This window comes from Mytilus edulis, chromosome 9, assembly GCF_963676685.1.
Source record: "Mytilus edulis chromosome 9, xbMytEdul2.2, whole genome shotgun sequence".
Taxonomy (NCBI): domain Eukaryota; kingdom Metazoa; phylum Mollusca; class Bivalvia; order Mytilida; family Mytilidae; genus Mytilus; species Mytilus edulis.
The window spans coordinates 61,889,392-61,903,030 of NC_092352.1; the positions used below are offsets into that span (position 1 = coordinate 61,889,392).

The window sequence follows — 13,639 nt, forward strand, 5'->3', positions numbered from 1 at the left end:
AACGCTTTTACAACCCTATAAAGTTACAAAAAAAAGCATTCAATACTTATAATTACATTTTTACCTATAGGATCATGAAAACACGCCTTTTATCAAGTTTTTATTTCATTTACCTGTGCACTTTATTTTGGGACCTCGTGTCATTATGAATGAGAAGTTTTATTGAGTGACACAACTGCTTAAGGAATAACACATGATGTGCAGTTAGCCAATCAGAATAACGTATTGTAATGAAACATACATCTAATGTAATTATTAAATATACACCGGTGCTGTCTATTCGCTCCTAACCAATGATATTCGTAATAATTTATATATTTATCCTGCAATTGGGTGTCCTTCTATACAGATAAAGCCCTACAGATATCGCTAACTTGTATCTGTATACTATACAGATATCGATTTAAAGCTCCGCCCACTGCCGGACTGAGTATTGTTTGAACCTGTGTGACCTCAGAATGTGTATTCCAGTTGCATTACAATGACGATGACAATTGTCGATTTCAAAACTTGAATGTGTATGATTGTGTTACAAAATCAACCATGTCAATTTCGGCATGCATGTTTAGTGAATGTCAAGTCTGAAGCGTAGGACAACTCGTACACTTCTGTTTCAAATTTGACAATGTTTTGTTATTTGTTTTTACTGTTGAAATTAGTTGTTATGTTAAAATAGATAATTATTCACCTTGAGCGATGTATTATTGTTGACCATTCGAGATTCTTTTTTGCGAACCCGTCTTCAGAGTATTAGTGGGATTTTGATATTACCACGCGGGCCTCAAGGGATTACAAATCGTAAATAAATGCTTAATATGTTAGTTTTTGTGTCTTTCAAAACACAAACAATATACATAATTAATTGCAGGATAAAGACAATAACTGTTTAGTGTCTTTAAATATCAGTTGTATTTGTACTCGGCTTGAAACAGGTGTAGTAGCTCGCTAAAAGCTCGCATACACCTTGTTTCCTAGCCTCGTACAAATACAGCTGATATTTAAAGACACTAAACAGTTATTGTCTATATAACAGGTAAGATAATACAGAATCTATGTCGTATACTATAAATCTTTTACAAAAATTTTAAATATTGGCGCTTCGAATTGTTGGTTACATTTTAATTCACATTTGCATATTTTACATGCATTTGTCAGATTTGCATCGAAAGACCAAACTGAAATACTTTGTATCATAAAGACAACACACAGCTTTACTACCAATTTAGTTTTGGCTTTGGCTTAGCGATATCCCTTTTATTATTTTGGGATAAATACTTAATATTTTCACAAATATCTGTCAATTTTTCCCTTTGGACTATTTTATTTGTATCCGTTCTTTTTTTTTTTTTTTTATTTGAAATGAGCTACAGTATACATGCAATATAATATAATAATGAAGCAGACCTGGCCTGAAACAAATTCAGTGACCTAATCCTTAAGAATCTAGTTAAAATGCATTGAAGTTCTCTCAATTCTTATGTTGTAAAATAAAACAAGGATTTAAATGTAGATTTTATTACACAATAATTTAATTTTTTTACGGTTTTAAAATGGAATTTAGAATTAAATTATAAGAAATGACTGTAATAGTTTTTCTGTCTATTCGAAATAACATAAAAATGTGGTGAACACTGTTAAATAACCCGCTACGCACGTTATTCAGTGTGCACCAAATTTTTAATGTTATTTCTTCATAGACAGAAAAAATATTACAGTCATTCCTTAAATGATCACATAAAATATTCAATATTAAGCATGATTAGTTCCATGATTTATGTTTGTTTTACGTTCAGTGGCAAATGTTTCATTCATGTTGAGGACTTGAATAAATTAACAATGCATACAATGGTAAGTTCTTGCAATAGGGTTCGACCAGGATGAAAGCGGGAAATTTGAAACTATAATTGGAAAATGAAGGTTTATTGAAAAGGAAAGATATTAAGCCTTGACTAAAATATGAATATATTCAAGCGAAAGATTAGTACTAACTTAATAAACTTGCACCTGGATAATAATAAACCTAATCCACATCTACATGCAGCTGGGGCTATCCCGTTGAAGATTGTACACAAAAACTTTGGATGTCCGCGATGAAGGTAGATATATATGTTTTTAAACTAGGGGAAAAATAACTTCTTTTGCTGGCAAAGGAGAATAGCATAGAACGTATGTTGATTTAAACATTCTTTAATCAGATGTGAACATACATGTAAAGATAACACCTGTATTTGACTGTCTTCACAACTTGCACTCGGATTTCAATTTCTCTAGCTATATTTATATTAATATCGTCTTTTGTTGTTGTAGATATATCCTTTTCATGTGTTCGTCATTATCAACTGTGATTATATGTATATCTAGAGAGGATAACTTGTACATAATCCCTTTTGATAACTTGAAATAAAATATGGGTATACCCAACTTAGCATTTGTGATAGTGGATTGAATATGATATACCCATGTTATCAAATCTCCAAACACTTCTGAAAATAAAAATATATCCCCTTTATGTATTATATATAATTGTATGATATTGATCTCGTTTGCGTTTAAAAAAAAATTGAGAATGGAAACGGATAAGGGAGCTACCATTTGATTTTTATGGGGGGGGGGGGCTAGGATGAAAGGAGTAGGTTCAGTAAGACCCCTTTTTGGCCCCAAAATATAGCAGTTTTACAAAATTGTTAAAATGTTAACCTTTAGTTATTTATTGGACAGTAGAATGCTTCTACTACATAAATATGGGCTGTTTTTGACAATACAATGCACATATATCCGGTGCTAGCACCATAAAGTCATGCTAAATTACTGAAATCCTCATAATTCTAGCATTTTAGTTAAATTTTAGACGGTTTTCGTGTAAAACGAAAGTGGCCGCATTCGTGTTCATCCTTAATATTGAAATGTAAGTTGTATTTTATGATAATACATAACATATATAAAGGTTGAGGATGAACACGGATGCGGCCACTTTCATTTTTACCAAAAACCATCTGAAAAGTGACAATTTTCGGCATATTAGGTAGATTTTTCATATTTGAGCTAGAATAGGATCGTTTTTAATGACTAAATCTGTTAAAATCTTTCACATAAACTAATTAATTCAAATAAAATAGACACTTAAGTGTTTAAAAAGTGGTCAAAATCTTTCGTCAGATGAACCTGAAATTTGAGGCCAAAATCGGTCCTTACCGGACCTACTCCTTTGAAAAAAATAGGCAGGACAGGAATTTTGAGTAAAATAAAAAGGCAGGATGAGACACTTGCCAAAAAAAAAGTCAGGATGACAATTTAGGTAAAAAAAGTCAGGATAAACTAAAAAAAAAAAAGGCAGGACCGAATAGAGTGAAAAATAAAAAGGCAGGACAGAGATTACAACTAAAAAAAAAATGCAGGACAAAATTTTTCATCCTAGCCCCCCCATAAAAATCAAATAGTAGCTCCCTAATGCGTCAAAGAGAACACAAGTCGACCTAAGAGCAGCATACAGCCGAAGTCAACCAATCTGTTTTCAATACAGCTAAAAAAATAAATCCCACACACGGAGGCGGGTTTCGGCCGGTCCCTTTAATATATAAAATTTTGCAGCTGTCTAATACCGGCGTCACACATCAGCGTATAGCTCCAACGTACGCCCGTCGTGTTAAAAAATCATGTACGCTGCCAACACACTAGTAATTTTGGATGCATTCAACCTGTCAATCATATCTGTAACGTGTGCACAACGAGCTATAACCGTGTATTTGGGCGTACGAGAAGCGTACATAAACGTTTGTCGGGCGTTCAAAAAACGTATGTTTGCGTATGCCTAACGTTTGTCTAACGTAGATGGAATGCACGCTACGAAGGAAAAACGTTTCTTTAACTCATTTGAGGCGCGCTCCGGTCGTATCTTGGACGTTCTATTGTGGGGTGTTTGTTACAAACACACACGCATACGTTTTACATGTCGTTAAAGTAGAACGAACTGGAAGCGTATACAACGTGCCGTAAACGTGTCTCAAACTTTTCTGTAGCGTTTTCAACGCGCTTGTAGCGTATGTATTACGTGTGTGTAGCGTGCAGGTATATGCTAGACACACGCTTGAGCTGGATGAACATTTTTATGCTGCTTAAAAATTTCCTCGAGTTGTAACGTTCACCAAGCGGATACCTTAATATTTCGACGTACTTCAAACTTATGCAACGCGCGTTTAACGATTGATTAGCGTTCCTCTGGCGTGCAACTAACGTATACCATCTTTGTCAAATTTCTCTGTACGTTTGGTGCACGCCGGTCTATACGCCAATGTGTGACGCCGGCATAAAAAGAAACATTTAATTTTGTGTAACACGGGCACCTTATTAGACTTATTTAAAAAAAATCACGATTATCAACATGTTTCTGGTCGTTCTATCTAAATATAAATAATAAAAAAAAATATCGTCTCAATCCATCTTATAACTTTAACATTAAAAAGAGAATATCCTGACACATATACATATTTATCATTTCCATCAAAGATTTGAACTCATTCGTTTCTTTTTATGATTTTATACACATGTATTAGATGAAAATGAAAAAAATAAATCAAGTGAAAGCCAGAGAGCTAAAACAAAAACTTACAAGGGACATTTTGATTTTCTATAATTAAACAAAATCTTTCGATTTTTTTTTAATTTCTTTCCGTATTTGCAATCATTTAATGTTTTCTTTTTCCATTTTGTATGAATAATTTTCAAACACTTTTGCAAAAGTAAAAAAAAAACCACAATATTATTGAATGAAGACAAACATATGATCTCGGTTGAGGAATAACATTTTACCGCATTTCCTTAGTATATCTGAAAAACTAATCGTTTTTCACAAGTTAAAAAAAGATCACAAAAGCTTTTCAAGATTTTCTGATTTCCTGCTTAAATATTTTCCCACGTATTTTATTAGAACTTTTGTTCGAGTTGTCTGGCCGTTCGCAGATTAAAATTTTGTCGCCGGACTAATTAAAGATCGCTCATCAATTTGTAAAAAGAAATGATAAATGTATAGTGGTGGGAGTGATAGAGGATTGAAGAAGAAATGGGATTAGTACTAATCCGTATCTTATATACACACCTGTTTAAGTAAATATTTTATTGTAATTCTAAGTACTTAAAAAGTTTCCAAGTAATACAATTAATACTAAGGTAATTGTAGATTGGTTGCAAAATGAATTATTTTTGTAAGAGTATCGATTTAATTGTATTTATTGTGGGTTTTTTTCAACAACAAAAAAACATAATCTGTACTACCTGATTTTATAATACTATTTTATTCCTTCTAATTTTCACATATTTGTCTGCAAAGATATATACAAATTATATAATATCTGTATGTCTTATAATAATCAAAATAATCAAAATAATCAAAATACCCAGCAAAAGTTGTTTAATGAGATACTATATAAACATTTTTCGAATCATTCAAAATAAAACTAAAGTACTAGTTGCCAACTAAATTAGTAAGATCCCAATAATGATAGCTATACAAATTTTGTTAAAAAAAAAAAGAAGCAAAATTTAAAATTCAAACTGTATAATTATATATAATATATTTATTTCCTTTGAAGTAAAAAGTGAAATACATGTTCCACGTTTCATTTTTCTCTCACTCAGTTCGTAACACGGGTTATCTTACTTTGTACACGAAATAAAAAAAGTTACGTCATGGAAATTCATATAATTTTTTTACACAGCACGCTATAATTTTCCAATATGCTTTGAAACAGATGATCTTTGTTCTCTTTCAGATAAAGGCATACAGCGTACTCCACGAAAATCGGAATCACTCAAGACGACAACATTCACAAAGTTGAAAAACATCTGGTGAAATTTGGACCGGAAAGAGCCAGAACAATATACCCAAATGATTTCGCTACCGTTTTATTCTTTTATAAATTAATAAAACCAAAATGTTTTACAGCGCTATAAAATTGTTGTTGAAGGCAATTTTTAGAAAATATGTAAAGTTTAAGTTTTTTGCAATATTTTGATCGAGGGACACCAATAACAAAAAACTATTTGTAATATATAACATGATAAATTTAATTGTGATAAAAATGCCAAAATCTCTGAAAATTGAAGTTAGCCATCTCTGAGGATACGTATAAATTTTATTCAAAGACATTTTGAAAATGATACCTGTATGAATCCTTACATTTTGCACCTCTTTTGATTCTTTTCTATTTATTATCACTATTCTTTTATATTGAAATCAGAGTTATGTGTAAAAATAAAAGCGAAAGTAAAGCCATGCTATAAAATTACTACTGATTATGAATTGCATTGTTCAAACCATATTTCGTCAAAAAAGAGTGTCTAGGTGGAAAGTGAATATGATCGACCGAATTAAAATGAAATATTGCCTCTTACCCCCGTCCCAAAGAACTAAAAAAATAATATTGAAAAAAAAATCAACAGTTAATGGAGAATGAAAAATAGCAGTAGCTTAGTTATTTTTTTTGTAAATAACTTAGAAACGGACCCAGCTTTACATGCAACCAGAACTAACACAGAGCACCGGAGTAATAATTGCTTGCATCCTATAAGTTTGATAGACATTCAGATTTTAAAATGGTTATTAATATCCCGACACTTGTAATCTTGGAGCGAAAAGATTCATAAATTTTGAGGTATAAGCAAATTTGATTAAAACTAATCTTCAGAAATGTAACATTATGTGTCCGGGGACGCACGAGACAATTTTAAGTAAAGAATTGATTTTTCCTGTCCTATATGGTAAAATAAGAACAATTAAAGTTACTGGTAAATTAGGAAGAACCTCTTTACAGTTTCACATAGGATTACTGACTATCGATCGGAACTGCAAATGCAGCAGGCAACAGTACGCCAATCAAAATATCCTGTACACGATTGCAAAAAATGCATTGTCCCTGTAGTACAAATTAATGTCAATCATTTTGACCATCAAAATTCTGCTATACTCCATATTAGCAATGCGATTGTTTTAAATGTTTTTTAAACACACAACTCCGACTAATACATTTACAGGACAACAATATATTAGCTTTGAAATTTATTAATTGAATTTGTAACTTTGGTCGCTTCACATCCAGCGGCACATACTTCAAGAACTTTAGAAATTATTTTCTCTTTTTTAAAAGAAATTCATTTTAAATTAATTTTGATTGATTTAAAGTTGTTTAAATATTGATTTACAAACTACGATTTTTTCATCTTATATTTTATTTCTTTCAATAATAAACTTTAATTTTATTCTTAAATTTGATACATGCACAATCGATCATCAAATATTAAAATTACCTAAAATCCTATTTTCCCACACCTATCATTCAGAAATGGTTGTCTGCAATTTCATAAAAGTCATAATGTATTCTAAAAACACGAAGATAAGTACTAAAAACAGAATATAACGAGATAGGATTAGCTACGTAGATAATACGATCTGAGATCAATAGGTCAAATGATAACGCTTATTAGTGGCGGTATATTTTAATCTTTCACTTTTCTTCTGCGATTTAGCGATTGACATTGAGCTATCACCGACCAATTTGCCGTACAATTAATTCTATAGAATTATATTCAGACCTACATGTATTTAAAAACTAACACATATCTCTTATCAGATTCAGTTGTCAGAAAGTAACGTTAGAGCCAACATGCGGACCATCAATATACAAGCAGCTAATTTTTTATCGTTATTTATTTTCCGATCTGTAGTTTGTTTTAGTGACTTTTTAGACTTATCGAAAAATTACCGAACACCATCAACTGTTTTAAAAAACAATTTTTTGTCCGAAACTGAGGCTGTAAAACTAACACACATTACTCCTGAAAGATCAGACCAAGTTATGTCTGCTGAATACATGTTTGATTTATTGAATAAATTAGAAAATGGAAATGACGTCTTAAAAGCTTCTGGGATGCTGGACACAAGTGGAGATTTGGATACTGCAGACACAGTTAGAAGTTTTTCATCAAGTAAGTATTATTCTTATGAATTATTACTTAAAAAATTTAACGTTTTATTTAAAACCATATTGCTTTCAAATGATAACCGGCTTAGTATGACAGTATTATAAATTTCAAAAACAAACTTGCATAACTGCGAGTACTCTCAGATCTGTTCATTGTGTCTTTTTGTGGGATGTATAAGTACCCGGCCACGTCCACTTGTATGTTTTGTCCATCTGATGAGTTAAGTCTTTTTCAACTGATTTGTATAGTTTGTTCTTATGTTGTACTGTTATACCACTGTCCCAGGTTAGGGGGAGGGTTGGGATCTCGCTAACATGTTTAACCCCGCCACATTATTTATGTATGTGCCTGTCCCAAGTCAGGAGCCTGTAATTCAGTGGTTGTCGTTTGTTTATGTATTACATATTTGTTTTTCGTTCATTTTTTTTTACATAAATAAGGCCGTTAGTTTTCTCGTTTGAATTGTTTTACATTGTCTTATTGGGGCCTTTTATAGCTGACTATGCGGTATGGGATTTGCTCATTGTTGAAGGCCGTACGGTGACCTATAGTTGTTAATGTCTGTGTCATTTGGTCTTTTGTGGATAGTTGTCTCATTGGCAATCATACCACATCTTCTTTTTATATTGCAACAAATGCGGAACATTGCATTTGCAGTCCTTTCCCCCGACAATCGTCCTTCATAAGCACAATTTTAGAAGCATTTGTACAATTACGGTTCGTTACCGAATTTCTCTAATACATTAAAATTTTGAATTCAAATAGTATTTTACTTACATTAGTAATAGGGGGAATTTTTGGCATTTTAAACGAAAAATAAATAAGCCTCGCCGCGCTCCTTGATATCATTAGCTTCTCCTAAATCATCGCTTGGAATTTCTTTTTAACTTCAGTATGGTATTTTAAATATCTGATCAGATTTCTGCCTTACATTCTTATCAAGCATTTTCCTTTATCAAGCATTAAATGCGGGGGAGTTTTTTTTTTCTCTCAACAAAATTGGATTGTTCCTACGTAAAATATACAAATGAGTTAATATCTGCTCCAAATTATAGTAAAATTAGGATTAAGAGTGTATTTAACAACGATTTAAGTAAACAAACGGGTATCAAAAAGTTATTACCCTGTTTGCATATTTAAGCCATCTAGATTTCCCGATCAAGTTGACACCTTTGTGCGACTTTTATCACTTATTTGAAATGGATCATATTTTAATACCACAGCCAAACATGTTTGTGTATCGAGGTTTATGGAATTTCATTTCATAATTTAGTAATTTGATAGTTGGTATTGGACATTGTGTTACTTCAATTAAGCTTTCAGGTTTCTCTAAAGTTTATTTTATGAAGTCCCTATGGTGACCTATAATTGGTTTTGTCTTTGTCATTTGAACTCTGTTGGATAGTTGTATCATTGACAATGCAACCATATCTCCTTATTCATAAGTAATAAAAGTACATTTAAAAGTAACAAAGATCCCGGAAATTAAAATCTTCTTGTTACTATTTTGAAGTTATCAGTAAAAATGTACATGTACATACAAACTTAAAAAATGGTCATTACGCACGATCCTAAGAAAATACTTAACATAGTAAAACAAAAAAATATTTCATATGTGATATGTGATATGTGATATGAAAGACAATGAGACAACTACATGTATCTACCAAGTTCAAATGAAGTGGATGTAAGCAATATATATATTAGACAAGCACAATGTGTTTTCCTGATTTCTTTTAATTTAATTAAAGTATGATTGCAATTGTAAAAGGGGTAGTTAGTTTTAATTTTTGGAACATTGCTGCTTTATCATATATTTACAATGTATTTATTTTCTTTTTCAGAACTTAAACAATTTAGCAGAATGTATGACGTATACAAGTTCAAGGTTCACGCATTATCTGTGGAGGAACACATAAAAAGAGTGGAACTACGACTTAATCAGAACAAAGAATCTTTGAGTCGCAAAACAAAAGTTAAATATGTCATCAAACAAAACGGACATTCGATTTTAAAGTACCATTCAAAAGAAAATGTTGAAGTGGATGGGAAATATTCGGTTGTAGATTTATCAAAGACTATTAAATCACTGATTAACCAGGTTCATGGTAACATTACTATAAAAGTATCTATCAAGAAAAATATCAAATTCGATCCGTCAAATAAAAGTCAAAAGCTTCGGCGAGAAGAAGGCGAGACAAAAAATGACGCTTTATTAATTATATTTTCTCAAGATAAAGGATTTCTTCATGAAATGTACGAAAAGATTATGAAAATGGACCCTGCAGAACAATTATCGAGATCAAAACGTGCTATACAGATGAAAGAGAGAAGAAAAAATAGAACGAAAGGAAGAAAAAAACGAAAAATGTGCCAATTACAAGATTTTGACGTTGATTTTAATCATTTAGGATGGGGACAATGGATTGTGTACCCTAAAGTATTCAATGCAAAAATATGTACAGGCGTTTGTAAATCACCAGTGGCTGAAAAGTTTACACCAACAAATCATGCCATGTTACAAAGTTTAATGAGACTTGGCCAACCAAAGGCCGCACCAATGCCATGTTGTGTACCAACCAAGTTAAAACCCCTTAAACTATTATATTATGAACAAGACGAAATAGTAGTTCGCTTACATGATGATATGGTTGCAGATTCGTGTGGATGTCGATGAAAACGTTAATGAAACATTTTGCCATTGTGCTTTCAGATTTGCTGACCAATAACTGTTAAACTATTATATTTATTGACCTGCTTTTAATCATTTTTGCTTAGTATGAATGATTTGTTTTTTATTTAATTGTATTATCATTTTGTTATTATTTGAATCAATAAATGCTTAATAAAGATTAATGCATTCAATCATTTATAAACTTATAAGTGCGACAAACAAATATAGTCAGTACAAAAACAAATGAAATAATAATGCATGTATATATGCATAACGATATTATGGATTAAATGCAAACGTCAACTGAAATACTTAATTGAATTTAAAACTTGCTTTCAGTAAACTGCGAGTCCTTTTAGATTGGTAGTTAGTGAGCTTGTTTTTAAATGTTTTTTTTTTATTTTATGTTTTCGTTGAGCCGATCAGACGAGTCCAGTCTTTTTGACTGTTTTTTGCAGTACATTCTGTCAATACACCACTTTTCCATGCGGTTAGGTAAAATGAGGGTTCACTTGAACACTCTTCAAACTATTTGATAACACCAACATTGTTTATGCACCTTTCCCAAGAAGTCACAAGCCTGTAAATGATTGGTTGTTGTTAGTTGCCTCTGCAAGTTTTGTTTTCGTGCTTTGCTTTTATATATCTGGCAGTTAGTTTTCTTTTTAACTGTTTCAAATTTTGTCATGCTGGAACCTTTTTAATATTTCTATACGGTATGGGTTTTCTCATTGTTACATGTAATGACCAAATTGTGATCTGTAGTGTTAAACATCCTCGTATTATGGGTACTGTTGCATAGTTGGCTCCCTGTCCATGTCGTAACACATATATTGGTTTCAATGTCTTCTATGTAGATATAGGAAGATGTGGTATGAGTACCAATGAGACAATTCTCCATCTAAGTCACCATTTATAAAAGTTAACAATTACAGGTCAATGTGCGGTTTTCAACACGGAATTCACGCCTTATGCAATAGTTACCTACATTTAAGAAAATGATACTTTCATGGACACACAAAAACTACAATGACGTCAAACATAAAGAAATAAATTTGTGTATAAAATTTGACACAAAAAGATTTGCAGGTTTAGATTGACACAATTAAATCAAATTACATAGACAATCTTATTCGGACACTGAAATATCTACATCTGTACATTATCTTATAGTTAGATTCGAAAAAGAGAGTTGCATTGGAAACGGGAACTAGTACAGAGAGAGATATTTGATGGATCATTATAAACAATAAAAATTGATGAAAAAGAGACAAACTGATTGAGGTATAAAACAAGCACATAAAACACATTTCTAAATACATTTTACAGAACGAAGCAGATTGTCATGTATCAAAATTCGCTTCAGAGTGTTGACACAATTACAAGTGATTGTACTAAAGACAATTCAAATAAAAATGTATTAGCCTCTCTAAAATTGCAGCACAAGTATCCTTGGTACTAAAAGCAAGTTTAGAGACCAAAGTACAATTCATTAATTAAAAAACTAAAGACTGAACAGCACGATCCGCTAAAACCAGGGGTGCCCCAGAATCATATGTTACTCCTGTCTTAATACTCATATTGTCAACACTACGGGTGCCACATGTGGAGCAGGATCTGCTTACCCTTCCTAGTTTTTGGTGGGGTTCGTGTTGTTTATTCTTTAGTTTTCTATGTTGTGTCATGTGTTCTATTGTTTTTCTGTTTGTCTTTTTCATTTTTAGCCATGGCGTTGTCAGTTTGTTTTAGATTTATGAGTTTGACTGTCCCTTTGGTATCTTTCGTCCCTCTTTTGAATACGTTAATAATTTTTATAATGTCAAGCCATTTCCAACTAATTACAGTTTCATCTTAAACTGTTGATCAATTGTCCAGGTTAGGGAAGGATTGACCCCATACAAAAGCCCCACCAAGTTCTGTGTGTGGCTGTTCTTAGTCATACAATGCATCTTATGCATTCTTTGTATCTTTTATGACGTTAATATAAATTAAGAAAATTAAAACGTTGAAACAAAAGTTGAATATCATTTCACAGCAGACACTTCTTTAGTCAGAGGTTTAATTTGTTGCTAAAAGTGGCGCTTACTTCATATTCAACCCATACATACGAATAGGACAAGTTGGCACATTTCTTCAAATTGCAAATCATAAGAAATAATGAGACGTGTTTCCTGCTTTACACATGTTGTTTTGTGAGTGTTCGTTGTTGCGCGGTCATTTTTGTTTGTTCTTTCGTCTTTTTTTGATTTTTTGTCAAGGCATTGTTAGTTTAATTTCGACTTAAGTTTGAATATCCCTTCGGAATGTTTCGACTCTTTTATTTGAAATAGATGACGCAAATTATGTAATATAAATCACACTCATTTCAACGTGAGGAGAGTTGTGTAATCGCAGAGTATCGCAATTTCAATCAATTAGCAACAAGAGGAACCAAATTAAAGTAATTGAGATTCTGAAAAGGTTTCTGACTAAATAAAAGAGGGGGTATTTAAAAAATATAAATGAATAAAAAATAATCACAGACGAAATTCGTTCCTCAAATTATTTTACTGTTCCTTTTACTAATCTGAATTTGCAAATCACCAATTATAGAAAACAACGAAAATCTTTTCCCGCTATTAAAAAATGATTGAAAAATATGTTCAATTAAATGTAAAGCACACTCCATTCAACGTGAGGAGTGTTGTGTAATTGATATAATAGACACCTCGTTACTTCTCTATTACAATCAATTTACACCACGATAAATCAGAGCAATCGAGATTCTTGAATGGCAATATATTTAGATTGTACTTATGTTACCTTTTTTTATTTTCATCCTTTTCTTGCAATACTTAAGGTAGATCATAGGTATATATTTCCTCAGAATGATATAACCTTTAATACTTTTCCAAAATAAAGATTTTTCTATGCTTTCCAAAAATATGATAAAAAGTATAGGTCACCGTGCTAGTTTTGTAGCTACAGGTTGTTCGAAATTGTCCAAATTTG

The 13,639-nt window shown here is 31.7% G+C and overlaps 1 protein-coding gene across 1 annotated transcript; it reads left to right on the top strand.

The window, feature by feature from the left end:
• Nucleotides 1-7,649: 7,649 nt before the first annotated feature.
• LOC139490386 (nodal homolog) lies at nucleotides 7,650-10,742 on the top strand. The gene is made up of 2 exons (XM_071277196.1): nucleotides 7,650-7,977; nucleotides 9,819-10,742. Exons 1-2 carry the CDS (start codon nucleotides 7,656-7,658, stop codon nucleotides 10,649-10,651), a joined length of 1,155 nt encoding a protein of 384 aa, XP_071133297.1. The 5' UTR covers nucleotides 7,650-7,655; the 3' UTR covers nucleotides 10,652-10,742.
• The last annotated feature ends 2,897 nt before the right edge of the window (nucleotides 10,743-13,639 follow it).

Coding starts and splice junctions, on each gene's coding strand:
- LOC139490386 (XM_071277196.1), top strand. CDS start 7,656: ATGCGGACCATCAATATACAAGCAGCTAATTTTTTATCGTTATTTATT. Junction 7,978..9,818: donor AGTTAGAAGTTTTTCATCAA/GTAAGTATTATT, acceptor TTTCTTTTTCAG/AACTTAAACAATTTAGCAGA.